Raw genomic sequence first — 25960 nt, 5'->3', positions numbered from 1 at the left:
CTAGTTCCATTGCGTAGAAAAATTTACATCTATTATTAGAAAACAAATAAATGCTTCTAACATCATATTCTTAACGAATAACCGAATGTCTTGATTTTTTATTTTATAGCAACAGTAATTTCAGTTTTCACACGATCCATGTTACTTATGAGGATGACCTGCTACGACAAAAATTACAGAAGACAGAAAACGAAGCTATTAAGAAAATGTTGCAGTCGGAAGCGGAGCAAAAGAAGCGATAGCTAAAATATTAATTACTCTAAATTACATCGAAATACATAGCGTAACTTCGGTGTGAAATTTTGTGGTATTTCATTTTATTATAAAATTCTTTTATAGAATATACGAAGATCTTTACGAGTGACTCTTCAGTCGCGTACATAATTATCCATAGTCTAGCAACAACAAAATATTTTCTTCGTCTATGTAACACGTTTGAACAGCGCTGTAACATTAATGCGAGTATATATTTTGTTTAGGTCGTAGCAGCAAGTTAATTAGCGAAGAAAAAGAAAAGAAAAGAGAAGAAAAAGGAATCGGTTCGTCAGTGTCGCAGTTGGCTGACCAGCCAAGATCGACCATCCGTGAAAATTTCACTGGCGTTACAGATTTTCGAAAGCCAAGAGCCAACGTCGTATCGCTAACTGTCGCGAGGTAACGTTCGATCGTCGATTCTCCACGATCAGAGAAATCGATTCTCAAGATCGCCTATTAAGGGGAGAACGTAATTATTTCGTCGATTATACAGTTTGCCGATATCGGCCGCAGTACGCGCCATTCTCCCTTTTTCTTTTGTCTTCTCCGCCGCCGCTATTTTCTTCTCTTCCCTCATCGTGTTACGTAAATCTTGTTATTTTACGAAATTTCGTAACTTTATCGTGAAACATATTGAAACACAGCACATATTAAAGATTATCTTAACTCGTAGCCATTATGTCCCTATTTTTCTTCTTTTTTAAGACACTTTATCAACGCACGATATACATAAGTGATTATTATTTATTTTTAACATTTTACTATTTATCAAAGAAATATATTGTCTATTTCAGTACTATTCATCAACGCGCGTATTTTATTTGAAATTTCAATAAAGTGCAATTTCTTTATTCTTTATCTCATGTTTGAATCGACTTTTGGCATTTTTATATCTTACTCTTCTCTTCTGTATATATATATTAACCTTTCCACGTTAAAAATAAACTTCATGTTTTAATACCAACACGAATAATGTTTAAGTGATACGAACACCGCTCGTTGTATCATATTTTTCTCTTATATTTACTCACAGATCGCTAACAACATTATGCGAGTACAGTTGATACGTGACACCCCGTATATGATGGAAAAGCAAGGCACAAAACATTTCTGTACAATCTAAAGTGAAATCTGAGCGCACATGTTCAGATGCCGAATAAGTTGCCAATAAAGATTGAAAAGTAAATCCATTAAATTTTCGGTTAATCAAATTTTAACAGTAGAAACGTCGCGACGCTCAGCCATAATGTAGTAAGTGTGTCATATTTCTCGATATTGTTCGAACGTGACCGAGCACAAGTGAAACGACACGGAAATGAGCGAACAGCCCAGCGAATGTAATTAGCGAGGCGGGAAGGAAAGGGACGAGAGCCATAAAAAGCGATTTTTCTCTTCGATCAATTCGTTTGTCGATGCGTGAAAAATTGCAGTAGCCGCGTAAAGCCGCGTTCGTGAAGTCTCATTCTACTGTAGCGTCACATTCTACAGCAGCGTCTCATTCTACTTACGCCTGAAGAATAAACACTCTTTATTATAGAGTTTATTGTACAGATATTTTTTATCACATGTTATATTAGCTTTTACATTATCAGGAAACGTTATTCTTTCTATAAATTTTACAAATCATTAATTATAATTTTGTGTAAAGAAGAAGATTTGAAATATCGTATTTAATATTTTCTGACAATTTCACATCAAATTTTAGTTATGTCAAAATCAGATGACAAGTTCAATTAAATTCGTTCGAACCAATCGGAGTTAATAATTGACACAAAAATTACTGTACAAATTTTAGCTCCGTCAAATACAAATAATTTGAAATTTCTTTATCAGGATACCTGTTGTCTACTTCACTTGAAGTATTACTATATTTTATTATATTTTGTATGTCTAGTAGTATGTTTACTCGTATTTCAAACACACAGTCTATTGCAAAGGAGATTATTCATGTATCCATCACATGTACATTCTATATAAATGTTATTTATTATATATAAATTTCTACTTTTGTTTGTTCTTATTGGTCAAGTCACTTGACTTTGAATAAGTTGAAATTTCCAACTTGAATTTACTAGCAGTTTCATATCAGTGAAATGATTTCAAGATACTTGAACTGGATATGGGGCAGCTGCTGTCGAACGATTTGACTAATCTAAACGAGCCTTAAGGTTGGACCACACCTGGGAGTTAAAACCGACCAAAGCTAGTGGTCTAATGGGAAGAAAAAAACGTTTTCTTGTCGGGAGAAAAGTAGCATAAAGTACCGTGAGAGACCGCGTTTAGCTTTCTTCTTCGCCATATTCCCCATTCTCAGTCGCGTTTACCCTTTTCACCTCCTTTCTCGCTCCCGTTTCGTTCCATTCCGTTTCATGGAAACGCCGCCAACGATTACCCGCGAAACCGCGATGCGAAAAATAGCTACGTTGTCCAGTTTAACACTGTAATCATATATCTAGATGAATTATAGGTGAAGTTTCGTTTTTCTCTTTCTTTTCTTCATTATTTCTTTATTTTAATGGCGGATGAAAGTTCTAACGAAAAAAAGTTCTTGAAAATTGTTAAATAATTTTGTCAAGGTTTATTAGAATAATAGAATAAATGCTACGTGGAAGTGATCTATGTAAACCGAAGATACGAAGAGATCTCAACTATTTTGAAAACACTGGCGCCGTCACATTATTATAAATTCGATTTCTTCGTGCGTGAAAGAAACAGCAATGGAAAATTTATTAAAAAATGAAATATCACTTTAATGCAACGTTTAAATTCCGCACAAGCACAGGGAATTATTTTATATAATATCTTAACTATTGTAATTTAGCGGTTCAAATTTTACAGATACGGGAATATAAAAGAATTTATTTAATTATAAAATTCAGTAGATAATTGAGACAGATAATTGTAAGAACGCCTCTTAACTTGCATCGTACCGCGTTGTGAACAGACTCGATGAAATATTTCTTCCGAGATGAAGAGAGGCAACGTGTATCGTGAATGATCACTTGGATAATGGAATGTCGAGACAAGAACGTGTTCGAATAATAGGGAAATAATCGAGTAACGAGATTTCAGATTACAGGCTGTGCTTTATTGAAGGTAAAGTTGTGACCTCTATTAACATTGTTTCCGTGAATTGGTCAGGGAAGCTTCACATTCCGTATTTGTGCACCAGAGGACATGGTTTATTTTAATGCCATCGTCAAATTATTACACGGTACGTATAAAGCAATTTGTGAAATTGATGCGGTGCTTCGATTGACGTTCGAACGGTTCTCAACCCATAGAAACGTAAACTAAAATCATCACGTCCAGTTCTTCGCTTGGAGTATAGCGTTCACCCCATCGAATCATGTTTGCGCGATATTTGTTCGGTTTTGTAATTTTTATTTATTTAATTTTCAATCAATAGATCGTTTGATATAGTGTTTAATAAATAAACTATAGCACAATTTATTCTATTTCTTCATTTTTCCTATTTCCTATTTCTATCTTATTTCTTGCTTTTCTTTAATTCCAATTTAAATATCTTCATAAATGTTTCTTGTAACTGTGAATGTTCATGCATATCGAACCAAAATTATGAGTCCACCTCAGTATGGCTATTTCTTCTTCTTTTGGCACACCATTCGTTTCATTAATTAACAAACTGTCGTTTTTTATGCTTTTGTAGCCAATATATTCCATCTAAACACATATCTTCGTATAACGTCTTCCCTTTCCTTTAATTCCAATTTAAATATCTTCATAAATGTTTCTTCTAACTGTGAATGTTCAAGCATATCGAACCAAAATTATGAGTCCACCTCAGTATGGCTATTTCTTCCTCTTCTGGCACATCATTCGTTTCATTAATCAACAAACTGTTGTCGTTGCTACGCTTTTGTAGCCAATATATTCCATCTAAACACATATCTTCGTGACAAGTACCTTCATAAATGCTTGCCTCGTGCGACACATATTTAATTTAACGAACATGATCATCCAAGCAACTTCGTAGGTTTGTTCCTTTACGATCTTCAAATTAATTAAAGTTTTATGAAAGCTCGGCAACGATCATTCCTATTGGACATCGAATCATTTAGATTGAAACCTAATATAACGTTCGTCTGAAACGAATGAACTTAATTGCATGACACATTATCTATTAGTTTTCTTCATTTAACTGTTACGAGAGCTCAGCCGCTAGTTTTATTTCGCCAACGTTGAATGTAGCCAATCTTTTCTTTCTCTTCTCTTCTCTTCTCTTCTCTTCTCTTCTCTTCTCTTCTCTTCTCTTCTCTTCTCTTCTCTTCTCTTCTCTTCTCTTCTATTGGGTTGGCAACTAAGTGATTGCGGATTTTGTCAATACTACCTAATGACAAAATCCGCAATCACTTAGTTGCTAACCTAATACTTGCTACCGCACACGTACTTCTTTTGCAGCAGGAAGAGATAAAAATGTAATAAATAGATTGCTGAAGTTGATGTATTTATTTAAGAATTTAAATACAATACAAGTTTATGTTTTTATGAGCGTAACTAAAGAATTCATATACGTCTTTGCAATTTATTATGCGTGCATTGTTATTCATAAATGCATGAAGATACACAGTCATTGCAATACTCTTAGTGTCTTCGGATAAAGTAGAGTTATTCGGCAAACTTATTCAGACAAAGTAATTTTGAATGACTTAGGTAAAAATTGTAGTCATCTCTGGGAAATTTATTAGGTTGGCAATACCACCTAGTGACAAAATCTGCAATCACTTAGTTGCCAAATAGAAGATAGAAACTAAATGGATATTTTCTTCCTGTGAGAGTTATTTATTTATTTTATTATAAACAGGTTGACTCATCTTTTATCTGTAAGCGAAATACTATAATTTAGACAATTAATGTTAATTTAATAAATCACTAAATATCTAATTCGTTTCGAAGAACTTTGTAGCTTAAAAGAAGAGAGCTGTTTTAGTTTAAAAGAAGATACAGAGTCGCCGAAGAAATGCTGCTGGTCTATTGGTTTGCTAACCTTGATAATTTGTTGATAACACCTGTTGTACTCTACATTGTACTTTATTTGAATATATCTGTGCTTAATAAAATTATTTCGTCCAATTAAAATTTATTCAGGCGAAACATGTTTAATGCTGTATTACCATGGCATTATTATTCAACAGACCCCTCATCCAATAAAAATTTATCCAGATGTAAGACAGTGTTCAGGTAAATTAATTCCATTTTTTAATTCCATTCAGAAAGATACAGATTTACATGAATATTCATAGTTTACTGATTTATCGTGGAAATTTTCGAAGATGCCTCATGGCGTGCGACATTGTATAATAAGGTCGCTTATTCGTGAAAGCTTTTAACACCACGAAGGTCGATGTTCTCCGTAATTAATGCGACCGGCATACATACGGCAACTTGATCTTGCAACATGTTACAAATGAATCATCATTTCGTGTACATACGGCTCGTCCAATAATTTATATAACGATTTCTGTATCTCGTTTATCAACGTGGTAAATTAATTGTTATACTATATTAAACTGGGAAATGTTAATTTGCGAAATGCTTGTAAACTTTTATAAACGCAATTCGAGGTTCGAACAGCGTAAGAAAGAAAGTTGACGATTCAATTAGGAAGATGCAACAGCAAAAGATCGTAAATTAATCCTCCTAATGGGCTTCTTTTTGAAATCAAAATTCGCACCTTTGTGGATCACGAAACACTAGCACCACGTAGCGGTGAAAAGATGCAACTAATTTTCATATCTGTCCTTATCGCGCAGTAGTGTGTTCCTTGTCTACGATCGATGCTGCTACCATCTATTGTATTTGGCTGGAACTGCGAGAAAGTAACAGGAGCATAGAATGTGCGAGGAGGTATCCCAACTCCTGTTAGACAAGGAGCGCACTACTGTGCGACAAAGACGGACATACGTGACGTCACAGACAAGGAAAGCTATATTGTGCGACTAGGACAGACGTACTTCTCCTTCTAATTTCACGATTATTCGTTAATTACGCCTTTCCCTGGTAAAATTCATGAACTTTAAGGATCGTACGATGAAGATAGATCCTCTGGCAAGATTCACACATCAATTTCGACCGGAATTTCCCTTTAACTAATTAGTTATCAACAATTATCGTTGCAAGTGTCGCGGCTACCGCGGCACGGGCCTGCGATTTTTCATAAATATCAATCTTTTGCGACATTAATTCGCTCTCTAAGGAATTTTAGAAGCTTCCTTAGATCCTACGCTAAGTTCTTCGTGCATAAAAGTTCGTAAACTAATTACGCGTGGCGAGAATTATGCGAAAATTCACGGCGTCGCCCCTGGGTGACGAGGGTACGCCGTGGATAATTATTAAAAACTGAATAATTAGACACAAATTCCGGTCGAAAGCGGTGCGAGAATGTTGTCAGGGATCCCCTCTATATTCTACGATTCCAAAAGTGCGAGAATTTGTCCCGGAAACGGAGCAATTAATAAAAATTTAATGAATTAGAAAGAGACGTATGTCTGTCCTTGTCGCACAATAGCACGCTCCTTGTCTAACAGGGGCTGAGTTACCTCCTCGCACATTCTATGCTCCTGTTACTTTCTCGTAGTTTGAACCGTTTCCAATAGATGGCAGCTGTGGTCGTAGACAAGGAGTGGACTATTGAGAACGACAAGAACAGACATACGTCCCCCTCTAGGGCCTATCGAATACATTATATAGATTGCGGAGTTTTATGCATGAAAGATAAATACGAAGATGAGAAAGTTCATAAAATGCGCATAATACGACAGTGGTATATGAAACATTCAAAGCACTATGCTTTACATAATTTTTGGTAGATTAAACAATTTTTCCCCAAGATTCTATCTTTTTAATTACATTTTTCAAAATACGTGCTTGCATAGAGATCAATATTTATGAGCCTTGTATTCTTATATTTCTCAGAATTGCATAAAAATTCACCGAGTCTAGTAACAATATCGTCATTGGTAAATAATTGGTGAATTCTGCCGCCGGCCAATTAACAACCTTTTTCCGGTGTCTTCCTACTTTCACCGAAATTTGAATTTCGAGCACGATCGACGATTTTTACATGGGACTTTTAAAACAGGCCTGCGAATTTTATTAACCGGTACAATTAACGCTTAACCTGGAATCAGGTGAAAGCAACCAGCGAGCCTTCTATTATTCTTCGGCTCGTTGTAGATCATGCTCGACGCCTTTGGCTCGTTCAACGTTCTCAACCGAGAAGAAATTCTCTCACGTTGATTTATGTAAAATGTAGGAACAAGCATCTGTCCCATATATTTCATCTATTTGCTTCCTTTCTGTCATTTCGTTCTTTCCCCTGCCACTTTCCTATCTTTTCCTTACTGTTACCATTCCTTCCTTCAATTGACTCCATTTCCTGATTTTCAATTAATCGTAACACTAGGAACAAGTCAAATTCCTTTCTTCGTGCGTGCACCTCTCTTGCTATTTCATTTCGAAGCATGTACATTGCAACTGAAGAGTTTGCCATCGATAGTAATTAGTCTGTGGATTCTACAGAGATTTATATTTTTATGAAATTATTACCAATGCAAAATAACATTCGAGCAAAACAAATACCTATTTAAGTAGGTTTACATTTAAATGTAAAAGTCACTATAAAATTTAAACCTTTTTAAATAGATATTCATTTTACTTAAATATTATCTTGCTTTAATATTAGGTTGGCAACTAAGTGACTGCAGATTTTGTCATTAGGTGGTATTGCATTGGAATTTATTTAGAGGGAGGATACATTAGCTTTCATTAGGTTGGCAACTGAGTGATTGCGGATTTTGCAATACCACCTAATGACAAAATCCGCAGTCATTTAGTTGCCAACCTAATACAAGCTAATGTATCCTCCATCTACATAAATTCCAATTAGGTAAATAATTACAAAGCGTGTACATTGCAGCTTAAGAGTTTGGTATTAATTGTAATTAGCCTGTGGATTCTACAGAGATTTATATTTTTATGAAATTGTTACCAATGCAAAATAATACTCAAAGGAAACAAATAGCTATTTAAGTGGGCTTAAATTTAAATGTAAAACTCACTATAAAATTTAAACTCATTTAAATAGATATCCATTGTATTTAAATATTATCTTACTTTAATACAAGCTAATATATCCTCCCTTTAAATAAATTCCAATTAGATGAAATAATTGTGCTTAGAATTTACTAATTTATTATTTACTATTTAAGTAAAAAATTGTACAGTCTAAACCTAAGAACCTAACCTCAACCTAAGAATCACAATGTTGCTTGTTTTGAATCAACGAACTTTGTCTTGGCACAATTTGACAAAAAATGACAAAGATATCAAGAGAAACGAAAAATCTCGTACATATACATTTTTTTTCCACATCAATTCAAGTTCTCTCCTGAAATGATCAAACGTAACAAACGATCTCATACTTTTGAGCGATATTTACGAATGTACATCCGACAAAAGACGAATGTTCATTTTTATTTTTGCTGAAAGCAATGAACTCTTTTAATGGCCTGTGTATGCATTCTTTTATTCGCTTTCACTTTCCTCGATTGACGAGAGAAGACACGATTAATTTTTTCTTTTGTAAGAAAGCGAAGCCTAGGCAGACCGCGTGTGATCTTCGAGTCGAAGGACATCGAGAGACGTAAAGTTTTGGGCTTTCGTTTTAACTTCATATTAAATTACTTCATACGTGATATAATATTCTGAACGCTGTAAAGTAATTATATCATATCACACGAGTTTCATAATTGCGAAATATGAAGGAACTCCAACAGATTTGACATTGACTGCCTTAAGACACGCTTTAACGTCCAAACTTCCTAATTACGTTCCAGTTATAAAACAACTTATACAATTATGTCAGTTACGCAACTGTTTCCATTGTTTCACCTGACCTATTCTAACAAACAAAATAACACGTAATATAAATCACATAGCGTAATGTATCGAAATATTTGAATATAACAGGTTTCCTATGACCCGCACTTTCCAATGAGCCATTTTTTTTTATCAAGCTCTACGCTTCATTTTTATAGCGTCAAATTTTTTATACTCGTACGAAAATAACGAATCAGCCTGTAAGTAACGCGGTCGTTGGTTTTCGTATTATTAGATGATTTCGTATTACTTTTTGGCGATCGGTCAGTGATAAATCTTCACGTACCTTTTTCTAATTCACTATCTATTTCTATAAAGTTTCCTTAGGAAATTTTCTATTCTAATTTCTTGAAACTCCGATAGTAACGACTTGCATTGTTTTCAATTTAATTTCTAGAAAAATCGCGTTTCGTATAATACGATACAATACCACAGAACGATACGAAGTTTTATATACTTAGACTCGATTAGTCGATACTTTCTCTAGCCATTCTAGTTCGTAATATCTGTGAATCACGTAGCGTAATGTGACAAAGGAAAAACGAAGTATTTTAAAACAGGTGGTCCAACGAGTGTCCCACAGTTCGTTTCAAAGTTTCCGTCGTTCCTATTTCGTGGCGTCCCATCCCGCCTCGTTCCATTTCATACGGTTCCCGCATAATTCATCGTGGCTCGCCTTCCGACGTTCGACAAACACGGTTTTCGAAAAAAGAAGTTCAATCTCCATGCGCCTCGTGGCCTGCCTTTCTTACGTATATAACGATAAAGAAGGCAATGACCGACTTTCGTGGCCTCGCTTCAATACGAGCACTTACGAAGAAAAAGTACGCGCAAGAAACGCGAAATCACGCGCGTATTTCTCGATTCTTCATTTCCAGACCCCCTGTGCCGACCAATTTGTACACGCGAAAGTTCAATCTCTGTTGAGATTATCCGAGTTGCTTGAGTTCGAGGCGGTTCAATTCGCTAACTTCACTTCAAGTTCATCCTCCAGTCAAATTGTTCGACTGTACGGTAGAATTCTACTTATCTGGTCGGGAGACACATAGTTGAGTCGATTAGAATTTATAGAATAGGAGCTCACTAATTTTCATCATCGTCTGCTATTTTTCCTTCGCGTAATATGAACCCAAACGTTCGGATAAGTAAATTCTGCTAGCAACAGTTCAGTTCATCGGTTATTAACTAAAAGTTCGTTCGAATAAATAGAATTCTACTGTATGAATTTGTGCGACTTCATTGATCCATAAAGTGTCGACCAAGCAGTGAAATAATACGTGTTAATGTGTAGAAAAATATAAGTAAAATAAGTCACAATATTTTTGGAATAATAGGGACATCGCACAAGTTCATTATCGATAGGAAAATAGGAAATTTGACAAACTTAGTAGGAAAACGTTTGCCTCTTGCGTCATACGCAACAATCAAATTAATAATAATTTAGTTTTGCAGCTATGCGCAGATCTAACTTGTGTTGAAAGAGTCGTTTGAAGCGATGCGTAACGAAAGAAAATGGGGACGCTTCGTAGTGAAAGAGTCGGTGATGTTTTCTCGATATCTAACGTAATCATAAACCGATATGTTGCTCTATTCTATAAAAAAATACGTTTTAATAAATCAACCAGCATTCCTAACGCACATAATCCGAATACGTTATTATGCTAGAAATTATACAATTAATTTCAGACGAAACTTCGATTCGCAAATTTTTCTTCTTAGTCCTGTCGAATCCTGTCTTCGGCTCGTCTCGAATCTTCGACATTGCAATTAATAATAGACCGGTCGTATTGTTTCTAGCATTTACCATTTCCAGATATAGTGGCCGTGTATAATAGCGCGATAATCCCGCGAAAGGTAAATTCACATATAAATACATGCATACAAGTATATACGTAAATACAATGCACACCAAGTCACCGGTGAAACTTACATAAGGTGCAAGTTGCCGGACCTGTTGTCAGGTTGAAGCGAGCGTATTTTAACCTGAAAACTTCGCCGGCTTGCTAGGAGCAAAAACTTCAGATCCGAGCTCCGTTCAGGCTGGTTCATTCGTTGTGATCGCGCGAGTATTTCTTCTGACCGGAGCAACGTACCACCACTTATCGATTCGTATCGTTTTCAAGCCACGCACGTTCGCGGACCGTTTTCACTCGACTTCCGCCGGAGGGGCCCGCTCGGCCACCGCTTATGAAACTTTCAGCAGTTTCCTGCCGCTACGGGAAATCTATCGAATTTCTTCCATTTCCTTTCTTCCTTTTATCTACATCATGGCATACCATGCAATACCGATGCCTTGCTTTTATGGCGATGGAGACTTTCGGCCAACTGTTGCTTTCGTTCTCACGCGAGAATTTTCCCATTTTTATACCGTCAACTCTTGTTAAAAGAATCTGAAGATGTCTTCCATTTTTGCTTTCATGACAGTGGCAGATTTTTGAGAACTGTTGGTTTGATTCCTCTGCGGAGACCTACTCTTTTTATAGATACATGTCCGCTCAAAATTCCTGGAGCATCTTCTATTTTTAATGAAATTATACTATTTGACGTAGATTACAAACTTGCAATTTTATACATTTTACCTGATCAGTATTTTATTCATGGTATTTAATATTTTCATATTTTATTAGTACCCGTCAAACGATACTCTCACTGCATTTAATCTGTTTGAATTAATCGAAAGATCATATTCTTCTCTATTAGAAGAAATATAATTTTGTTAAAATAAAGATGGAAATACATTCGACTAATTATGATTATAGAGTAGAGATTTATATTTTTGTGGGCACGTTTTTCGACTTTATCTAATATTAACAACCTCGTTGATTTGAAACTCAATGTACAAGCACTTACAGTGAATGGTGAAAAATAGTTAGCGCTTTTAGGTATGCCACTTTACGCACTACTGTGTGGCTCAGATACCATGCTACATTCCTTTCACCAAAGTATGCAACTTTCAATGTCTGCGATTCGTAGAGAATGCATTGGCGAATCTGTGTTGGTAGAAAATGTTGCTATTGTTTGGTCAGTTGCTTCAAATATATCGTTCATACATATGTAGCTAATTATTTTAAACTTGAGACAGAAATTATTTGTAACAAATATCTAAAAAAAAAAAAAAAAAAATAATCAAACTACAAAATTAAAAATTTCTATTATACAATTTTTAGATGAGCTTTATCAAATTATTTTCAAATTAATTAAGTAGATTAGAATTTGATCGAAATTAGAGGGCCTTAAGATAAATTATAATTAATTAGTCTTAGAGGATAGAAAAATTGTTTGATTTAAGATTAGTGTGGTCCAAATAAACATTTATGAATTTATAGATCGTAATTAAGAGTTAATTTAGAATGGATTCATAAGTGTAACTAATTGTGATCATTCTGGAGAAAACTTTCAAAGTCAAGGATCGCGATATTTTATATCTAGCTATGATATTTTATTCGTACTGTTCATTTGTATATATATTTGAATCCGTAGCTACATTAATTAGAATTTAAATATTTTACAAATTTACTGTTTCATACGTATGACATATAAGTTAAAGGTAACAAGTCACGAATGACAAATTTCAAATTTTTTAAATTTTTATGCTAATAGAAATCAATCTGTAGGTGAGTAAGATTTAGATGTAACACGATATACTCTAGAATTTCTGAATGATTCATCTAAATGTTCAGTCAATTATAAATAGCTCATTAAAAGCAATTCTATGACTTTTTACAGCGGTAAGATCAGATTTGCAAATAGGGTTAACACAATAGTAGATTGTAAAATATTCCCAGAAAGTCTGTTCCAAGTATCAAACCCTTCTAACGTACACGCCGGCATCTTTGATGTTTGCTTTGATTATTCGTTACATATCATTGACATAATCCCATTCCATTCGATTGTTTTCGTCATAGGGATCTATTTCCATAAAAAGATGAGCGTATTTAGGAATGATATACGTAATTCGATCAATAATTATAGAATGAATTCAAGTCGATTTATCCATATTTATTCCATCATTCTAATATCGTTAATTTTTCGCAAAAATGATGTGAAAATGATATCGTGTTATGATAAAAAAGAGCTTTTTCAAAATTGCATGAGTGGAAATTTAAAGAATGAATTTTTAGCCACACAAGGAAGACCAAACGATTCTAGTTTTCACGGCCGGCTGATTTTTACCAGGAATAGAAACTACGCTCGAAATCCTAAGAGATGTAGCGTTTACTTTTTAGAAAACGTCAACTGAGCAAACGTGCGCGTGCATTGCACCGTGCATGCGTGTTTATCGCGCTGGTAAAGGAACAAACACGGCGAGGACGGGATGGTATCGCGTGCTTCGATAGAAATTCCACCGGATTCCAACTGCTTTCTACCGAATTTTTTCCTGGTCATTTCTGCACGCATTTTTCCTCGTACGAACGAATTGCTAGATGAACGCGTTCTTTCTTGTCGATCCAATGTAAAGGCTGAAGAACTTGAGGCATGTGTGTAGGATAACAGAAATAGGATAACACTCATCAATTGGAAAGATACAACTAGATATTCAGGTCTTGCTGCATCAATATAAACTTAAAAATTTGAAAACGATTTTCGAAAAAGCGAAACCTTCCGTATGATTTTGTTGAAAAATTGAAGTAATTCTTTATGGTTGGAATGAAGACAATAGCATGATAGACGAAACTGTCATTTATTTTTGCAAGTATTTTACGAATTTATTGAGCAACTTTTGTGACAACTTTTGTTATTTGTTGTGTGTATTTATTATTATTATTAATTATTTGATGTAATTATTGGATTTATTTCTTCTTAGAAAAGTTACAATTAGATGTATATGTGTTACATTAGGGTAAATCTTTTGGAAAATTGATAAACAATTTTCACGTTGGAATATATCGTAGAGTTCCTTTATCTATTACTAACCCTGTATCGTGCAATAATTTATTATTCATTTGCAATCATCATAAATTTGAAAGAGATCCAAATTTCTTACGTGTCAAAGGAAACACAAATAGAGACACGGCCCAACCACATATATTACGCTTCTTACAACTACAAATCACATATTAAGCTTCTTACAGCTACAAATCTTTCTTTATGGGGATGACTCACAACGTTTGAATCACCAATTCAAGCCTCAATGCAGTCTTGCGATTAATAAATCATGCACATTCTTTGACTACTTTCGTTATTTTATCTTTATTAATCCTTGTTAAATAGCATGTTGAACACAGGTATTTTCAACACCAATTTGTGTAAATTAACTGTAAAAATTGTGAACGCTTATTGCAGCTGTGTATCAAGAATTATTTGAACGATCGCTTGCCAAAATTATGGCTAACGTGAAATTCATAAAAAAAAAAGGTAGTATGTCGTACGTGGATTGCATAATCGACTATTTTTTAGACCTGTACGATTCTTCTCGAATGCCTGATCGACCGCAGACCGATAAAAATCGGCCTTCGGTTTCCTTAGCACTGTGTACGCATGTACAGGTAAACTCCGTTTATATCTTATATTACACCGCCTTGCAAATCATAAAACTGTTAATTAGATAACAAACAGGTTCAGGAATTATACATCAAATTAGTATTGTTCTTTCACCCAGAATTACACCGTTTAATTTTGGTATTTGAATTGTAAATACAATCTGCGAGACAATCTTAAGAATCATGAATTATGAATTTCTTTCGGCTAGCTTCATCATTTCATCATCATTAATCTCCGTGAATTATCTTTTTTTTTTTTTGGAATATTAAGATCTTCGTAGAATTGATATTCGTAAACGTCAATATATTAACTAGGATTAACTAAATTGTCAATATTTGGGATTTAATAATTCATATATACACAAAAATCAAAGATTATCGGTAGATTATCTTGTTGATTTTAAATGACGTTGTATGTCTTTAAAAATTATGTATCTATATCTTTAAACCATTTCATGTATAAATGGACGAATTTATTAAGCAATTACAGCTGAGAAAAATAAATCAATTAACGTGTGAGTAAAATAATGTACATAGAGTACTGGCTATAATCGGTTAATTCGCGTTTAATAATTCTTAATTTCTAATAATAGATCATGATCTATATACAATACAATCATTTAAATCTAGTGATACTATAGGTACACATAGTTCAAGAATTCATAATCTTCCATTATGTGATACTTCAGTACTGAACAGAGTAAAAAATAAAGTCTATTTAATGTATATTCCAAAGATTATTTGTCATAAATTATTTATCAATCAACGAATATATTTTATATTCAGGGTATGATTCTTACGTTTCGTCATACGCAGACAACATTATTTGAATGATTATAAGCTGTAGCTAAGGTTGATCAATATTTCAAGATTTTACTAATGTGTGATATTTAAGAAATTATAAAGTGAAGCGGTTACATAAAATTACATTATGTAATGCGATTAGAAATTGTTCCAGTTAAATATCTAATTAGATAACAAAATTACATAGTGTAGTAAAAGAAATAAAATTTAAAATAATCTTGAGCAAAATTCTACAACCGATTAAATTTTATTCAAATATACTAGAATTGATAATTAATTTACTTCCTACATACATATCTCAATCGTTATGAACTTTCTACCGGTCAACTGAAATTTTTTAGGACAGCTATCTATATTTGATTCTAAATATTATAATGAAAACGTTGCTACTTAATTAACCAGCGAAAACCTGCAAATGGCGAATTCAGAGAGGCCAAAATTCCTGAGCGTGCTGACCTGTCGCGAACCAGGTTGTCGCAGGTTTCACCAATCGGTGTCATTGGATGTAGAAAGAACATTTCTCTTTTTCTTTACCGTTACGCGACTAGTCACGATTAGCGATTGCCAGGGACGACCATTAATAATTCAGCGCAATACGTTGCATCCGAGGATGACTACGAACGCTCTTTGTGTGGGTTGTTTGCGTCAAATTTTTCGTCTATACAAAAAACAAAATATATTCCGCAGAATGGAAATGTTTTGAACGATTTGCAAAATAATAAAATTTATCATGCGTTAATATCCTGTCTTGTTGCACGTTCTCCGACATTCAACATTCAACGTAATAAACTAAACAGAAATATTGATCTACAGTGGGGTCCTTTAGATGGAAACATGGATACACACATACCAGATGAATATTCAATATGAATTTCTTTTGGAACAAAATCTTGTATAACGATCATCTCGTAAATTATGAAAAATAGATATAACTTCAAAATCTCATGCGTACGATATGTTGACACAGGTATAAAATGTCATCAAGCAAAAAAGTTCCATAAGTGGAAACATTAAATGAACGAGGAAGAAAAGTGATCAAAATGATTATGCCTGGGGGATTCTAATGTAGCGTTAATGCAATGGAAAGGCAGCAATTTTCTTATTTACATACCCGTTACATCGCTGGCAAATGAAGGGACTCGTTAGTTAAGCATTATGAACAAGCCGAATTTGCATTACTTAACAATGCAACAAAGCATTCGTGTGAAAACGGGCTAGCAAACGTTATAGCAAAAAAAAAAAGAAAAAAGAAAAAAAAGAAAAGAACACGAGCGAGAGAGAAACGAAACGTTGGCAATTCAATTCTTTCGAAGGAGGATACCGTGTCAGTTTCCTCCTCTTCGTTTCGTAGACTTCGTAAATCAAGATCGAGAGTTCACTCAGCCGATCGACGTTTTCACCATAGTCCGGTGATTAATATCGCGTCTAGTCCGCACGTTTTAACGTCGAATTAAACCGCGCACGATCGTCGTTACAGGTGTTCACGAGCCATCTTCTTCGTGATTGCAAAAGGTTCTCGCCTCCTATACAAGAAAATGAAGTTTATGATCCGTGCTAGGTAAATGTCAATGAAAGAGAAACAGTTTGAAATAGTGAGTCGAAGGTGAAATCATCACAGTGGGATCGAAATTATGGACAAAAACACAACAGGTGTCTTCTTTGATTATCGTTTAATTTATAAACTTTCTTTCGTGAATATATTATAAGCATTGGATTGAACGGAAAGTTTTTGCATATTTTGTGGGATAAACACTTGTGATTTTAGAAATACATTATGAGCAGAAAACAAGCGGTTGAGTGCATGTGAATTTTATAATTCAGGAAAGGTGTTGAAGAATTAAATTGTAAATCTTCACTCGACGTAGCACCATATCGTAGCGATTTGCTAAATTTGGAAACAGGTATTTCAGTCTTAAAAATCGAGAACTATCTAAAATGCTACGATGATATCGAAGTCAAAGATCAACGACTGTATGAGATTTAGCAGTGAAATTGTAAGAAAAAATGGCATATTACTTATTAAAGAGACAATCAGGTGTATTGAAGTATATCATTTCCTTATTTGCTTAAAAATCCATACGTATTTTCTGGTTAATCCAATACGATGAAAATTCCGATGGTAGACAACATTTCATGAAAATAATACGTATTAAGTTCCTTTAACGATACTTGTTAACGAACATTATACGCAGAATTGTCGTAACATTGATATTAATAAAGTTAATTACTTGGAATTATAAATATCTTTTTATGTCATATGAAAGTGAACGTGAAGACAAATTCAACCATGTTCGATATAATATATGTCTGCAAGGTCAAAAAGAAACATTCTTTTATTACACTAACGTCTTTATCTAAGGTTGATTTTCATAATTAATATCATAATACGGAATCGCAGACTGGAACTGTCTATTTAGATGTAACAAATATAGATGTTGACAAATATAATCAATATGCCTACAAAGTTATCTTTGTAACATGATAATTTTGAAAAAACGTTTGTTAACCATTAAGAACACCTCTTCGTGACACAAATCTCTATTTCTACCTGTCTTCTCGATCGTGTGCCGTACTTTTTAACGCCCACCTCTCTCGAATCGCGATAGTCAGTTACGCGGTCCCGTTCCTTTCGATCTCGCTTCGAATTTGTTCGATTATCAAAGTGCAGAATCGACACACGAGGTCGTCGCTCGACGAAAGTGAGAGGGCTCGAGTAACCCGGAAGGACAAAAACGAGTTCTTGATACTTGTTACGACGAAGGTCCACGGGAATCGCGTAGGCAGACAACTGTCGCTGTTCCGCCGATTTACGAGATACATCCAGATATCGGTGAACTTTCCTTCTTCATTCACATTTCTACCAGCTTCATTAACCTTGGTGCAAAACAATCCACGCGAAATGCTCTGCAAAACCTTGGCGATTATTGCGGAATAATTAAATTGCCCTTTTGACTGGATTAGTCGCCTGGTCGAAATCGGCAATAAGTCTCGTGGTATTTTTATGACATCGTTTAAATGGTAATTTTCGAAATAATCAGATAAGAAAAATTCTCCTTAATACGTGAGTAAAAAATTGAACAGGATTCCATGTAACTTTTGTTTTATAGCAACCTAAGTATGTTAATTGATTTTAATTAAGTGTGATTAAATATTTTATAGATTGCTTTATTTCGGACATAAAATACTATATGTAGCCAGAAGGTTATATATTTATGCATCTGTATTTTATCAATTTTTCGCTTTCTGTTTTATCACTGTATTATTATAATTTAATATTGCACTATTACACCGTCATCACCATATAGTCATTAAGTTTGCTCTTTTACTTCTGATTAATGAACTGAAACTTCGCCTAATATAAAACTTGGTAAAAGCAGAGTTTGCCAAAATTTACGATCCTTCAAACTCTTTTACTATTTTTCATACTGTACGCATATATAATCAAAATCACATGACACGCAATTGCACGCATATAATCAATATTATATTATCCTATTATTTAAATAGGATAAATAGAACCATTAATAGTTATTCTCTGTATTTGAATATGAGAGTTGCGCGTACTTTCAAACGATCCATATGTATCATGATATCAAACACTTGCTAGAAAGCTTCAAACAGAGACCATTAGGTTAAATGTCCAAAAAATCATTCTACCATAGTTTGGTCCGGTCATTGATACAAGAAGAAGAAGAAGACAAAGAAAAAAGAATAACACAACTGCATCGAGATCTCGATGTCTGTTTTAATCCTTTCCGAATCGATCTCTTTTCAGACCGGTTCCACGGTGGTCTTGCATGAATCCGCGCATGATGTAATATCGTTCGAATGAAAAATAAAACGAGTTTGAAAACGGAGCCGACTCGATCAGAGAAAAAGGATGGAGGAAAAGATTTTGCAAAAACATGGGCAATTTTTTCAGAAATCGTCTGCGAGACACCGTGAGCCTAATAGCCAATCACGATTCTTTTATTACTGATAAATGTGAATAAATTTATAAAAACTTGATTAAAAAGTCGATCCTTGTTCTAACAAGATACAGTAAGAAGAACTTGGAATTCAACCGAATCTCTTGGTTTTGACAAACGTGAATCAATTTACAAAAATTGCTTTAGAAACTTACACGTTAAAGTACGATAGGGTAAAATAAAACCTTCGTTAAAATTTACCATACTGTAGAAAATTAATATCAATAGCATTATATAATTTACCAAAATAATTCTGTCAAACCTTCCACGAATTTTCTGCATACGATACGAGGTAGACCTGACGATTAATCACGACTTTGTTATTTTGGTGAATGCAAATAAACTTACAAAAATTGATCGGATATCTACTGACTAATTTTTCTTAACAAAGTAACAAAATAAAACAGTTTTGAAAAATTGCCATGTTATACAACATTGGTATCAGCGATACCAATTTACCAATTCTATTAAACTCTCTTTCTCCTTTTTCTCTGTTCCCGTTCCCAAATGAACACGATAACAAACAGATTCGGAGCTCGCACGTTTCCACTTACCATGATTCGTCCAGTTTTTCCAGCCACGCGTGACGCTCCGAACGTGGAAAGTAGCACCAATATCGACGAGACACGAAGAAGGGGATGAGTAAAAACAAGACAAGGCGCGGTCGAACGAAACTATACACGAGAAGAGCGTGTGTGAAATGCGACGAAACTCAGTCCGTGAACGGAAGCGAATGATAGAAAAAGGAAAAACGTAATCGATACGAGAATCAGTGATCGAGGATCCACCGCCACATGATCGAGGATCTGTCACTGACAACAGTTCAGAAAGCACTGACCGTAGTGAACGAGTGCCTCCTGTCATTCTCTCCCTCCTCCCTTTCTTTCTCACTCTCTTGCTGTCTGTTTCTAGTCAGCTCGTTCCAACTCTCTTTTTCTTTCCCAACGGAGGAAGGAAGAACCCCCTTCCTCGAGGAATATTCACAATCACGATCAGGCTGTTTCGATAGAGGCTGCCCCCCACAACCCTTCCTTTCCATCGTTTTTACACACACGCGTTTTCAGCCCGGTATTCAGAAGCCACACGAAAATTTTCGCAACAGGGGCAGACGATATCGTAGACGAACATTGTCCTCGGTAGCCGCGGCGACAATTAAAGCCACCTTTCATTTTGTGTACAGTAAGTGACTATGCGTGCTCTAAGTATATACATATATATCTACACACATGTATATACCTATAAACACACATAGTATAATGTACGGAACGGCTTAGATTAGATATTGAAAGGAAATGTTTAACCCTTTGCGGTTGGCAGATTTTTCTGGTGGTACCGACTACTCCAAATGATAGATACTTACAGTGTGAAAACAAATTTTGAATACCGCGATATCCAACTTCAAAGGGTTAATATTTCATGAATGACTTAACTTGCGACTAATTGTGGTTTATCAGATTCTAGCAAGTGTTATTTTTGTAAATTGGGAAAATATCTACCGTTAAGCGTCATACGTATCAGTGTTTATCATAATAATTATTCGGTTGGTATTAGATATAGATCAGTGTTGGATTGACAGGTAATTCTCGTTTATACTGGCAACGCATTGACGCTGACAACAGGGCTCAATCGGTTGCTCGGTAAATGGGAACGCGAGAGTGAAACGGCGATCCAGCGATCCACATCGGCCGACTAGAACAGCGTTTCCCAACCTATGCTACGTGAACCTTCCTTACGCTATTCAATCGAACACCACAAACGTAACTTATCCGTTCAAAGTCCTTTCCTTTTCCGACTTCCTTTTCGGGCATGAAAACGAGTGGCTGTCGTTCATATAATAATAATTTACTTGGAAGTTTGTCTAATTCGATTTTAGAATCGTTTCCTCCTCACTCGTCATAAGAAAATTCGAAGTTACGTGATGGAATTGTGCGATATATTATGAAACGAAGTTTAATAATTTCGTATTTTATTAATTAATAATTTTGATAACTTTTATCTAATAATCATCTGTATAAAACTTACGAACGACTTTGTTTCTTTGTAGCAGTTTCAAACAATTGGAGTATCGAATTTTACTCTCTCTAAGTGACGAAATTTGAAAAAAATTATTGTCGGAAAGATAAGAAAAGGCTCCACCTGTCCGTTTGCTTATTATACTTTGAAACAAATCATTTCGATCAATTTAATGTTCACTTGAATGCTTTCACTTTCTTCGTTTATAAATGAAAACGATTGCAATTAAGTCTCTGAAGGATAGGAATGTGTCTATTTCTAATATAGCGATTGATCTATCATGAAACTATTCGTAAATCAGATTCAACTGCGCAAATCAGATTCTTGCCTCTAGTAAGAAGTGGACCGTAGAATTTGCGAACCGGTTTTCTTGATTGTGGAAATATATACGAATGACTCCTATAACTTTGAACTTTCTAGGACATGGATAAAGTTTAGGAAGCCACCTAAAGATCTCTATTAACTTTTACCATCCCATGATTTTCACCTCTGTCAAAACTTCTCTTGCATATGGTTTGATTTACGACATGAATTATATCGTCGCACGATTATATGTGTATAATTTTGCATGGTATCGTACTTGAATGAAATATTATGACACTGTACGCCACATATCTTCAGTACTATAAATTTCGAGTAAAATCAACATTTTTTTCAAATAAAGATTCATACGATTAATGATTCTAAAAATAGATTGATAAATGAACTGTACAATTTTTATATCTTTGGTTAACAATATTTCTCCGACTATTGTATGTGGCTTTTAATCTTTGCAATCTTGCAATAAAATTATAGTAAGAAATGGGTCGTAGAATTTGCGGAACAGGTCACTTGGTTGTAGAAATATAGAAGGAAGACTCGTATAATTTCGAACTTTCTAGGACATGGATGAAATAAATTTGGGAAACTACCTAAGGTTTTCTATTAATCGTTACCATCCCATAATTTTCACCTCTGCCAAACTACTTAATTGCATTAAGGGAAAAGATACGACACGTGTTAAGAATAGAATCGTACAAAAACGAACTTTAGTTTTCATCAGATTTAGAAAGAAAGGCGCAATTTAATTCAATCTCGATCTAATCTGAAAAGACGTGTTGTTGCAACCAAGAAATATATACTTGCAGCATACCGAATGCAGGAACGCGCAGAGCGCAAACTTTTGCACAGCGCATTCGTATAAAATCAGCAAACAGGCGATCAAGAAATAGCAACAGTTACAACAGAATTTCACTCGGTCCCACATTATCTTTATGTTAAATCTTGGAAAGGATACGCTACATATGCACACGCGACGCAGGCACATGCACGTACGTCGTTTCTGTCAAATATTCTCATTATTGTAAGAAGAAACAGCTGGAGTACAAAATGCGAAAGAAATTGTTGCCCGTTGTCATTCTCACTATTCAGTTGACTGTTTTGAAAAGAGGTCTCGTATTTAGGACGAATTTTCACTGTCCTCGTCTTTTTCTTCAAATTCTTTTGTCGCCTCATTCGCTGAAACACGTTGAAAGCTTATATGGGAATATCCTTAATCAAAAGAAAAAATAATGCACCGTGTCCTCCGCGAAAAGGAACGGCTGCAACGAGAAGGTGATTGTTCAACCTAGATGTCATTTCTACCTTCACGTAAATGAAAAAGTACCTTTGATTAACCGGATGTCTGAAGGCTTCCACGTCGTTACTTCATCGATATACATATTGGACGTTTATATCTATCCTTATATATATCCCTAGTAGAAAATAATAATAAATACGAATACTTGAATTATTATAACATTGTTTGATATCTAAATATAATTACGTAGTTATATGTCATGATGTAAGTTTGTCATTTTAGATTTATAGGTAAATTAATTTCCAAAATTTAATTGCAACGTAAAAATAGACTTTTCTAGTGTTTCTTATTATAATTAAGTTTAATATTTATACGTAAATTAACTGAAAGCGTTAAAAAATTGTGAATTCAATATCTGTTCTACAATAGAAATGTTGTTTGTTACTGTAGAGGCTTTATAAAATAATATATCTGTAATATTCGAGATATGTTTTATCCGAATGACAATCGTTTAAACGTTTCATAATAATATCAAATAACATCCTTATATCGCAATGTGCATAATGAAAAAATATAGAAAGTCAAGCTCTTGAATTTATGCCTAACAGTTGATTGCCATGAAAATATTCTAACACGCGTTGCAAAATGGCATTGCGGAGGAAATAGTATCAATCATCGATGTTAATCAATGATACAATAAGGTATACGATAAGCTTGCTTGGTACAATTCTATAGAAATTGACTGAGTAAAATGAAATTTTATCGCCATTGTCCTATGTTATTTATCAGACAATAAAAAATTAATTTCACTTCTGAAAATGTTGCCATTCAAAACTTCCGAGTATACCTATAAAGTTTTCCTTCGATAAATGAATGTATTATTTTAAATATTATTCTGTATTATGATAATGAAGATATGCACATTTAGTTATTCATTTTCTTTTCTTCCAAGGAAGTCGTTACATGTTTCTTTTTGTTAGAAAGCATTGTAAGTAATCTTTTTGACATTTATAATTGCCTGATACCCGGACTTTGTTATAACTCTTGAAAATTACTAGTTAATAAGGAACCTACACAAGATTCATGACATATACATACAATTAAGAAGATTCAAATCTAGAAATGGAGGCCGTTTAATTGGGCTTTCCTACCACATTAATCTTTCACGAGAAATTTCCTTTAAATACGACCAAATCTACTATAAAGATGGAACATCGTTGCATATAAACTAGATGGACTATCACTAATTAAGGCAAAATATTCTAAACATAGCGGTAAAATAACCGGCCCCATGAGTTAATTACATAGAATTTCTGGATGTTTAATCCTCAGCCAGGTGCATAAGTTTGATAAATATTTGGTAATAGATCACATACTAGAAACGTCTCAAAAAGCGTTAATTAAAGTTCGGAGATAAGATAATCGTTTGTGTTAATTATTTAAACCATTAAAACCGAGAAGTATTGTATGCGTATGTGTTTCATTCAAATAAGAGATAGATAGAGTATTAGATCTGAAATTCGTTTCTCATTTGTAGAGATTTTAGTGAAATTTCATGAATAATTCTTTAATTTTATGAATAAAAATGTATATTTTCATTACATTTATTTTTTCTTATGCATCCTACATATAATACGATGAAAAACGAACAATTTGACTTATTTTGAAGAATCTGAATGATTTTAAATTACGTTTCAACAGATACACCTACAAACTGGAATATCCGATATAATTTTATCATCTTTTACAATTTTCTAATAATTCAACATATTAATATAGCGATTTAATACACTTTGATGCTATTAAGTGATTAATGATTCAACATTCAAAACAAGTATCTTCTTCCTCAATTATCTGTTAGCAGTTCATTAATAAAAATTAACAAAGAAATATTTTCAGGCTTAAATTACGTATCACAATGTTCCTTCTTCATATTCCAAGATAAGAAACTATGGTACCAATTAAAAAAGTACGTACACCGATAACAAACGAATCATAAAATATTTTATATTCGTTATCACTTATATTTCAATAGATATTAACCTTCGAACACATTTGCTAACAATAAATCTTTCTTTCCTCGTGCAAACGGATGGGCCACGTGATTTTTTCTTAACGTCTCCTACAAGCACAAGCACGTAGAGAAATAATTATCGTGCATTCTCTAGGAAGAAACCTCCATCGGTTTTATTAATCACCCACATCGTCTAGAACGTTTTATGGAAGACGATATCGAAATAAAATACCGTGACCAAAGCATATCCTCGATAATTATTAATTGTTGGAAAGCCAAGCAGCTATCCATAAGGCTTGTTGCATGTAGTAAAAAGTGAAAGTAATTTTTCATTATGTTCCTCTTTTCATCCTTCACACGCGTTTTATTCAACGACACAACGATATAATTCGACATTGTACCCCAACGAAAATACAATCTCCTTTCTCGTTTTCTGCTTTTTTTTCTTCACTCTCTTCTTCTCATCCATCATTTTTACAAATACGCAGCTACATTGTTGTAAACACATTTCTGAAATGCAACACCTCCTCCAAAAGGAATCTCGGCCTCGTTCGCCAGACGTTTCAGGGCTGAAGATAAGTTTTCCTGCGCGAGCGAGCTTAAGAGGTTTGCTTGGTAATCGACAGTGGAAACGGTTGTTGAACAATGAATGCCAGAATCGATACAGAATATCGTGGGCGAAGAATCACGGGCCACGTCAATGGCCGTTCAGCAGAATCGCATCTCCACGGTGTATTCTTCGGCAGTTTCTTGTGGTTTTGAACAACCCTCGAGAGAATTCGAGTTAGGCGTTTACGATACTTTATTTTTGTTTTATCTGTCTGTGGTACATACAGGATGGTCCCTGCAATGAAAATTGCTTTAATAACATTATAAATTCCGTTTACAAATTACAAAGGAAATTGGTACGAATTAATACTGTACACTGCACCGTGAAACGTGTTATTTTTAAGTTTTCTTTCTTATA

General features: G+C 34.3%; 1 protein-coding gene across 1 annotated transcript in view; it reads right to left on the bottom strand.

The window, feature by feature from the left end:
* Positions 1-20264, bottom strand: part of LOC126923589 (probable chitinase 10) — a 30000-nt gene extending 9736 nt beyond the window's left edge. The window contains exon 1 of the mRNA XM_050737200.1: positions 19963-20264. Within this exon, the coding sequence (XP_050593157.1) occupies positions 19963-19965 (3 nt within the window). The 5' untranslated portion in view covers positions 19966-20264. The remainder of the gene's footprint in view (positions 1-19962) is intronic.
* Between the last annotated feature and the right edge of the window lie 5696 nt (positions 20265-25960).

This window comes from Bombus affinis, chromosome 13, assembly GCF_024516045.1.
Source record: "Bombus affinis isolate iyBomAffi1 chromosome 13, iyBomAffi1.2, whole genome shotgun sequence".
Lineage (NCBI taxonomy): Eukaryota > Metazoa > Arthropoda > Insecta > Hymenoptera > Apidae > Bombus > Bombus affinis.
The sequence above is the reverse complement of the archived record's forward strand: the minus strand, read 5'-3'. Positions and strand labels throughout refer to the sequence as shown.